The sequence below is a fragment of the Adiantum capillus-veneris genome, chromosome 26, assembly GCF_014529385.1.
Source record: "Adiantum capillus-veneris isolate H3 chromosome 26, ASM1452938v2, whole genome shotgun sequence".
NCBI classification, from domain to species: Eukaryota; Viridiplantae; Streptophyta; class Polypodiopsida; order Polypodiales; family Pteridaceae; genus Adiantum; species Adiantum capillus-veneris.
The window spans coordinates 25,476,121-25,484,817 of NC_140956.1; the positions used below are offsets into that span (position 1 = coordinate 25,476,121).

At 45.4% G+C, this 8,697-nt stretch overlaps 1 protein-coding gene across 3 annotated transcripts; it reads left to right on the top strand.

Moving 5' to 3' along the window:
- Positions 1 to 4,353: 4,353 nt before the first annotated feature.
- On the top strand, positions 4,354 to 7,825 carry LOC147423153 (uncharacterized). 3 transcript variants are annotated; one of them, XR_015186636.1, is made up of 5 exons: positions 4,931 to 5,110; positions 5,322 to 6,240; positions 6,367 to 6,444; positions 6,646 to 6,796; positions 7,334 to 7,825. XR_015186636.1 is itself a non-coding variant. In XM_086501900.1 (4 exons), the coding sequence occupies exons 1-4, from the start codon at positions 4,888 to 4,890 to the stop codon at positions 6,694 to 6,696; spliced, it is 1,053 nt and encodes a 350-aa protein (XP_086358026.1). In that variant the 5' UTR covers positions 4,354 to 4,887; the 3' UTR covers positions 6,697 to 7,137. The 3 variants fall into 3 exon arrangements, 2 of the variants coding, with proteins under 2 accessions (XP_086358026.1, XP_086358025.1); XM_086501900.1 differs by lacking the exons at positions 4,931 to 5,110; positions 7,334 to 7,825 and adding an exon at positions 4,354 to 4,892 and having other exon boundaries at positions 6,646 to 7,137; XM_086501899.1 differs by lacking the exon at positions 7,334 to 7,825 and having other exon boundaries at positions 6,646 to 7,137.
- Positions 7,826 to 8,697: the final 872 nt, after the last annotated feature.

Consider the following 8,697-nt stretch of genomic DNA (forward strand, 5'->3'; position numbering starts at 1 on the left):
ACAGAAAGAGAGAGAGAGATAGAGAGAGAGAGAGAAGAGCAGTGCTCGAAAAAACCCTAGGTTTAGAGTAGTCCCACCTTAAATTTTGAAATTTACCTCTAAATTTTTTATTTGAAGGTTAGAAAACCTTCAATTTTTGTCAATTTACCTTTGTTGTTCACATATGTAGGTTTGCCAAGTTTTTGGAAAAAAGTTTTTTCCAAGCACTGGCGAGGAGGTCCTCAAGCAACTGGCGAGGAGGTCCTGGGGGGGGGGGGGGGGGGGGGGGGGGCGTTGCCGTTTGCTGGAGATGCCTTTTGCCTTTATGTCGCCAACAACCAAGGTGCACGTCGGCCAGTGCACAAAATCGCAGATGGAAAGCATCAATGCAGCCTACCTCGAACGGTGACCTGGAGAGAGAGAGAGTTGAGAGAAGAGAGAGACGAGAGAGAGAGAGAGAGAGAGAGAGAGAGAGAGAGAGAGCGAGGTCACGCAGTGCTCGAAAAAACCTAGGTATGGTGTAGTCCCACCCACAAGTTTTGTGAAATTTACCTCTAAATTTTTTATTTGAAGGTAAGAAACCTTCAAATTTTGTGAATTTACCTCTGTTGTTTCACATGTGTAGGTTTGCCAAGTTTTTAGAAAAAAGTTTTTTTCGAGCACTGGCGAGGAGGTTAGGGGGGGGGGGGGGGGGGTGTAGCCATTGTTGGAGATGGCCTTCTGCCTTTATGTCGCACAACAACCAAGTGCCAAAAAATCGCGGATGCAGGTGCAGCCTGCCTTGAAGAGAGAGAGAGAGAGAGAGAGAGAGAGAGAGAGAGAGAGAGAGAGAGCCCCAGCTAGCCACTGAATCCGATGACCTCTCGCCTTGCCTTTGCCTTCGCCACCTTGCTGGCCTTCACCTTCGCCGCACAGAGAGAGAGAGAGAGAGAGAGAGAGAGAGAGAGAGAGAGAGAGAGAGCAGACTCAAAGGTCGGATTTTGGCAGTGTTCTCTGCAGAGCAAGAAAGAAGAGAGAGAGAGAGAGAGAGAGAGAGAGAGAGAGAGAGAGAGAGAGAGAGAGAGAGAGAGCGAAGAGCAGTGCTCGAAAAAACCCTAGGTTTAGTGTAGTCCCACCTACAAATTTTGAAATTTACCTCTAAATTTTTTATTTGAAGGTTAGAAAATCTTCAAATTTTGTCAATTTACCTCTGTTGTTTCACATATGTAGGTTTGCCAAGTTTTTGGAAAAAAGTTTTTTCCGAGCACTGGCGAGGAGGTCCCAAGGGGGGGGGGGGGGGGGGTGTTGCCATTACTGGAGATGGCCTTTTGCCTTTATGTCGCACAACAACCAAGGTGCATGGCAGCTAGTGCACAAAATCACGAATGCAAGTGCAGCCTGCCTCGAACGACCTGGAAAGAGAGAGAGAGAGAGAGAGGTGCAGTGCTAAAAAAAAACCTAGGTTTTGGAAAAAAGTTTTTTCCGAGCACTGGCGAGGAGGTCCCAAGGGGGGGGGCGGGGGGGTGTTGCCATTACTGGAGATGGCCTTTTGCCTTTATGTCGCACAACAACCAAGGTGCACGGCGGCCAGTGCACAAAATCACGAATGCAAGTGCAGCCTGCCTCGAACGACGTGGAGAGAGAGAGAGAGAGAGAGAGAGAGAGAGAGAGAGAGAGAGAGAGAGAGAGAGAGAGAGAGGTGCAGTGCTAAAAAAAAACCTAGGTTTGGTGTAGTCCCACCCACAAATTTTGAAATTTACCTCTAAAATTTTTATTTGAAGGTAAGAAAACCTTCAAATTTTGTAAATTTACCTCTGTTGTTTCACATGTATAGGTTTGCCAAGTTTTTGAAAAAAAGTTTTTTTCGAGCACTGGCGAGGAGGTCACGAGGGGGGGGAGGGGGGGGCATTGCTGGAGATGGCCTTCTACTTTTATGTCGCACAACAACTAAGTGCCAAAATCGCGGATGCAGGTGCAGCTTGCCTTGAAGGACCTGGAGAGAGAGAGAGAGAGAGAGAGAGAGAGAGAGAGAGAGAGAGAGAGAGAGAGAGAGAGAGAGAGTTGAATTGAAGTGAAACGACCTGCATTTAAGTTAGGGGATGACTCCGAATGAGTTCAAACTCATGGCTAGATGTTAACCTCTTCTAAATGCCATATTGATCTGGAGAGAGAGAGAGAGAGAGAGAGAGAGAGAGAGAGAGAGAGAGAGAGACTTGAGAGGCCCAACCTTGCTCGCTCGCTATGTCCTACCAGTATTCTCTCCCGCTTTGCCTTCGCTACATGTTGTCCGCTCGCAATCATTAGCGCAAACAGAGATATAGACAGAGTACCACTAAATTCGATGACCTACTCACCTCGCCTTCGTCTTCGTTACCTCGCCACGGAGAGAGAGAGAGAGAGAGAGAGAGAGAGAGAGAGAGAGAGAGAGAGAGAGAGAACTCTTGTAGGAGGGTAGAGAGAGAAAGAACTGAATTGAAATGAAATGTTATGTTAACCTCTTCTAAATGCCATATTGACTTGAAGAGAGAGAGAGAGAGAGAGAGAGAGAGAGAGAGAGAGAGAGAGAGAGAGAGAGAGAGAGAGAGAGAGAGAGAGCACTATCTTGCTTATTGCAGACGTGAGACTACTAGAGTTTTAAAAGGTGGGTATCAAGAGCCAAAGAGGTATATATGTAGAGAGAAGCCCACTTTGGAGGCCTATAGAGGACTTGCTTTGAGCTAAGTAACGTAGTGGTGCATGCGGCAGGCTGGAAAGGGGGCAACTAGCTTCTGGAGGACATCTGGTATGCTGGTGTGGGGGAGCTCAAGGTGCTAGAAGTAGGACAAGCTTGCGGCCTTGTCTACACGAAGGAGAACCACCATATTAGGTGCCAAGACGAAGTGGCCGGCTAGGAGTCAACGTAGAACGTTGAGCTTACGAAGGGTAGCCATGGCGCTAACAAGCCGCAAAGCAAGCTTGCTCCTGAGAGCTGGCTGGTGGCAGTCCGTATACCTCTCTCTCTCTCTCTCTCTCTCTCTCTCTGGGGAGATTAATTATAGGTGTAGCTTTCTGGGAGGTGTAAATCCCTACAGAGTAGCAAAATCCAATTTGGGAGGCTTTTAGGAGTAAGTTGGTGGCGAGTGCAATGCGCCGATAAGGGGGTAAAGAGGGGCCATGCCACCGCCGAAGGGGAAGCCGTTTTACTAGTAAGAACTAATATGTAGGGGCCACCTCTAACAACAGCACCTCTCTCTCTCTCTCTCTCTCTCTCTCTCTCTCTCTCTCTCTCTCTCTCTCTGTCCTCCATGCGGTGTTGTATCTCTCGTCTTCTACTGTGTCGCCTCGTGTAACATACATTAGCTTGAATGCCGTCGATGCAAGGAAAGAGCGTCATGTGGGCGGAATCTTTCCACCTTTATATATAGTACTAGTCTCTCCCTCTTTATCACGTGTCCTCTCTCTCTTTCTCTCTGCCTCTTTTGGAACGTAGCCTTCATCTCGCAGCTTGCACCACGTGTAAAAAGCAATGTAAAAAAAAATCGAGATCTGATGTATTTTAACTGGTTGAAATCCTAAAATCACGATTAGATTTTATGCTTGGCTTGAAGAAAACCGAGAAGTTTTCACAAATTTGAGTGTAATTACCGAAAAAATCTTTAAATTTTGTCCAAAAAATTGAGAGATGTCAAGTTTGCCCTTATTTTCTTGGGTTAGGAAAAATGTTTTTTTCTAGCCCGGGTAAAAGGACTCCCTTCAGCCATATTATGTTAAGTAGATAGAAAAATAAATAGATAGTATAGATTGAACTCAAGGAGGGAGGGAGAGAGAGTGAGAGAGAGAGGGAGAGGGGTTTTGAAAAGGGATTTTTAATGGTGGCACCTTTGCATGCACGATGTAAAAGAGACTAAAAGGATAGATAAGTGGTGGCTTTGGTCCCCTCCTCTTTAAAATTGAGTAGCTAAGCTATTGTGGCCATGTGGCAAGTATTATAGAGGAGTTGAAAATCCTAGCTCAATGATCTACCATCTGTCTTTGCTCTCTCATTCTCACACTCTCCCCTCTCTCTCTCTCTCTCTCTCTCTCACTCACTCATACACACACAAAATGCACATCCCCCACTCCCCCTTCTTATAAAAAAAGAAAAAAAAAGAAACAATCAACAAAGAGCACAAAAAACAATTTCCCGCGATTTGTAGCTACACGTAAAATTTGCCCTAGAAAATCAAGGTTGAAAAAGCGATTATCCTAGAGGCGCACACAATGTATATATTTCACGGCGACTCGGACCACGACGACGACGACGACGACGGTACTTAAGCTTTTAAAAAAGGGCTCTCGATTTATCCAAATCCTACTCACTGTACTCTCGGAATGAAAGGTGAGAAGGACCAGAATTCCTTTCGGAGAATTTTCCCCCACTGCCTTTATCCAATTTTGGTGTCAGGGATTCAAGGCGGGGTAGATCAACCCATTTCCATATTCTCCGAGAGAGAGAGAGAGAGAGAGAGAGAGAGAATGGGGGTGTGAGCTAACCAGGAGGTAGACACAGACAGAATGAGTGTGTGTGTGAGAGAGAGAGGGAGAGAGAGACCGTGCTTTGTCAGGGGAGGGGGAGAGAGATGTATATGCGTGGCCTTGAACGAGAGCGTGCTATGGAGATCAAATATAGTAGTTAACACCTGATCAATTTTTGATGGGTATGCGACTATTGAAGCTTCAAAAAAAAGCGCAGTCGTGATTGTAGGAATAAGCGCCCCCCCCCTCTCTCTCTCTCTCTCACACACACACACACACCATTGTGCCTCTCTCTCACACACGCACGCAACATTCTAGCCTTTCATCCTCCTCCTCTGATCTCTCGGTGCGAGAAGAAGAAAGCATACATTACTGGAAATTTTTTCCCCTTCGTCGCCCTGTTTTCCGCCTTGAGCTCTTCAGCGCCTCCTTGCCATGAGGTCTGTATCCACATTGAACCTGGCTTCTCTCCATTCTTTTCTTCCTGTAATACACTTTTACTGAAAGCAATGCGCTTTGTGTGTTTTTTCTCCTTGCAACTAAGTCCTACCATTTTCCGGTGCTTTTCCATTCCATATTTGCTGGGTTCGCCATTTCTGCATACATCACTCTTTTTGTAGATGTGTTTTGGTGCTGATGATGCATACAAAATGATTAGGTAGGGCTTATATAGTGCAGGATATGGCGATGTCCTGACTGTGTTATTTTCCCCTTTTGCCTTCAAACGGGTACTTGAGTAGGGCTCTTGTTCCAGCTATGGTGATTTGGGCTCTATGTCTTTTGAATGGGAGTTTTTGTGTAATTAAGCCTTTCAGCATCTCGTTAATCTTCTCCAAAGCCTCTTTTGATTCTTAATTTCTTGTCTGCAGAGAGCAGGTTGTGGTGCTTCCACCTTCTAGCGATAAGAAAAAAGCAAGTTTTAATCTCGGCAAGAAGGATGAACCTCTGCTAATTCACCCTAGCAAAGACAGCCGGAAATGGGTGGCCGCAGAGAATGAAAATGCAGAAAAATTTAGAGGCTTTGTGTTGACTAGTAACAGCAAGGATTTGAACCACACCATAGGTATTGAGTCTTTTGCTGCAGAGAAGATGAAGAGGGAGGTTGTTAGAGACGGTGAAGATGACTCCATTGAAGCTTTGAAGCAAGAAGTGGAAGGAGAGAGGCACCTCTCATGCTCCACTCCGCTTCTTCAATGGGGCCAACGGAAGAGATCAAGGTGCAGCAGAGCGGATAACCACAATCCGAAGCCATGCGATTCTCCTGATGATTCTACCGTCTTGTGTCGCAAGACGGTCCGTGTGCAAGCTGATAAGTCAGCAGCAAATACAACCCATCCGCTTGCATCCAAGGGCATTCTTAAGTTCAAGAATGGTGCAGTTGCAAAAAAGGAGCACCTCTTCACTACCCGTGTCGCAGTCCGAGCACAGGCACAACAATTGGAGAAGGGCAAACAAGCAAAGCCTGTGAAAAATGGGCTTTCTGATGTAAGACAAGAGAGAAAAGGGTCACCTCTAGCAGGAAACAAAAGAGCGTGTCCTGCTTCTACACATACACAAGAGCATCGAAAGAAGGTGGTATGTGACCTTAAATCGGCATCACCGAATACATGTGTGTTGCCAATTGGTGGAGGGAGTGAAGCTAGTCCTTCCAAAGTGGAGTTTGTCTGGCCCAAATTCATGATTGGATTGTCGCGAAAGGAGAAGGAAGAAGACTTCCTCATTCTTAAGGGCACCAAGCTGCCACAGAGACCTAGACGCAGGCCCAAAGCAGTCGAAAGGATTCTACATGTAAGTCGGGTCTTCGGTATTCAGTGTACTAATTCGTGCGAATATTTCTGTGTGTCAAAAGCTACAAGTCTGTAAGGTCATTCTGTCACTAATGTTTTGTGGCTATTCTCTGTCACATCTACACAGTATTATTCGCCGGGAAGCTGGCTTGCTGATGTGTCGCAATCTCGATACGACATCAGGGAAAAGAAGCGTGGCAAGAAGGTAATATTCCATGATTCCATTCTGATGAAATCAATGAAGCAGATGGCATATTTGTGTGTGTGCTTGATTGCATTGCGCTTTCTTACGGCAAAGTTGTGCCTTCTCCTTGACTGCCTGATTGTAGTTTATCAAAGTGTGGCAAAAGAGCGTAACTCGTTGGCAGAATTCGGAGTTTGATTTTGCCTATTTTGCATGTTGTAGAAACCAAGGGGCTTGAAGGCAATGGAGAGCTTTGACAGCGATTCGGAGTGATCACAAGTGGAGAGTAAAGATCTTTCTCTGATGCCGAAGCTAAAGCCTTATGGTGTTGTGGAAAACACATCAATATCCACAAGAGCTTGTCAAAATCATGGTATGCTAGTGGGCTGCCAGGAACACCAACAACATATTCTGTGTGTGCCACACCTTGTTTGATACTTCTTACACAGAATAGTAGATCATAGGAGTTTGTCCTGTACTCAGGTCGCAAGAGGTGCACCGTGTTGCCAACTGAGAGTTTAGTGTGCCGATTTCTTAGAATGTTTGGTATGGATTGTAAGGGAGGTCAGCAAACTCTGCATCTCCCATTTTGGCAATTGTTTGGTGGTCGAGCAAATTTTCAAATTTGACGTGGAGGCATACATTAGAATGTGTAAATTGACATGATTGTATTGTTAAGCTGTTCATATCAACATGTGCCTGTTTGAATTGTAAGTGAAGTCAGCAATCTCTGCGTCTTTCCATTTTGGTAACCTTTTGGATGGTCGAGGAAATGTGCAAATTTGGCAGGGAGCACACACTAGAATGTGTATTGTTAATCTGTTCATGTCAACGTGTGCTTCACATGCCTATTTTCTGTGATCTCTTCATCTGCATTGGGCTGATGTTTGCGTCATATTTGTGGTGGCAGCATGGGCTTCACAATTCTGAGTGATCAACGCAAAGCCAGGCTTGCACATGCAGAAAGTTTCGAGGGTCATTTCAAGAAGGTGATGTTTCATTATCTAGGCAACCATCCCCCATCTCAAAAGGTTTTTCTAAAGCTCAACATGAGACTTCCACTAACTCTTGGCTTGGGGGATGATGATGATGGACAAGGGCTGCCAACTGTGTGGATTCGCGCATGTATGCGCTTGTGCCTTGTTCAAAGGTCCTTTTTTCCTCGTCTTTAAAAGCGTTTTTCTCTTTTTTGAAATGAGGTAGGCAAGAGCTAGTTGAGGCTTCAATATGTGCTCTGATGATTTTTCTTTGTCATGGGCCAACGTGGTTCAGCATGCCGTGACTTGGCTGTCATGAATCCTATAGTCTAGTGTTGCAATGCCTGAAGTTATTCGATGAAATTACTCGGTGATGGGTCTTTCCTTAGCAATTCAATAATGGTTAATTAACATCCAATTTGACATATCTTCAAGGCCAATTTGCAAGCTGCAAGACTCTGTTCATTGTTACGTTTGCTTGCTTGTTTGGTTGATATGTTGGGGGGGGGGGATAGAACCCAGGTAATCAAGCTAGGCTTGCATGCGCAGGAAGGTTGGAGGGTCATTTCAAGAAGGTGACGTCTCCTCGTGTACGCAAGTACCCTCTATTACAAGAGATTTCCCTACCCCCTTAGCAATTCAATGGTGGTTGATTAACATCCAACTTGACATATCGTCAAGGTCAACTTGCAACCTGCAAGCAAGACTGTGTGCATTGTAATGCTCGCTTGCTTGTTTGGTTATGTTTCTGGGGGAATGCTGGTGGGAACTAGGTATTCAATCTAGGCTTGCATGTGCATTTTGAGAAAGCTGCTCTAGTTTAAGCGCTGTGTGTTGCTTCAACATGCGGATCTCTTTGTATTGCACTATGGTGTATATCATTACATATCATTTTTCGCCACACAACAGCCTTGTTTTTAGCTTAGCACCTTTCACCCCCTTTCTCATACTTGGAGCTTTGCTTTCACTTGTGTTGATGACCGGTGATTTGCTATCCGTAGTGGTTTGCGCGCGATTCTATCCTCCACCCGATTCACCTCCTGCTTTTGTTGGTGTTCAGTAGGATATTTACCACAATTTTGTCATTTCCTTGTAGGACTTCCCTTTGTGGGTGCCTCAGACATCATTCCCTTTCTTGAAGGTGATGAAGGTTTGGCATTCTGTTTTCCTACATTTTTCACATGCTGTCAGATGGTATCACGTCAGTTAGCTCGTCTTGCCGTGCCCAACTGGTAATTATGGAGGTCCCTCAGCGCAATCACCTTTATGAGGAAGTGCTCTCTGCCCATGACATCCT

Excerpts from the sequence above, each read along its gene's own strand:
- LOC147423153 (XM_086501899.1), top strand. The coding sequence starts at position 5,073 with ATGTGTTTTGGTGCTGATGATGCATACAAAATGATTAG. Across the intron at positions 5,111-5,321 it reads GATGCATACAAAATGATTAG|AGAGCAGGTTGTGGTGCTTC; the intron begins GTAGGGCTTATA and ends TCTTGTCTGCAG. Across the intron at positions 6,445-6,645 it reads AAAAGAAGCGTGGCAAGAAG|AAACCAAGGGGCTTGAAGGC; the intron begins GTAATATTCCAT and ends TGCATGTTGTAG.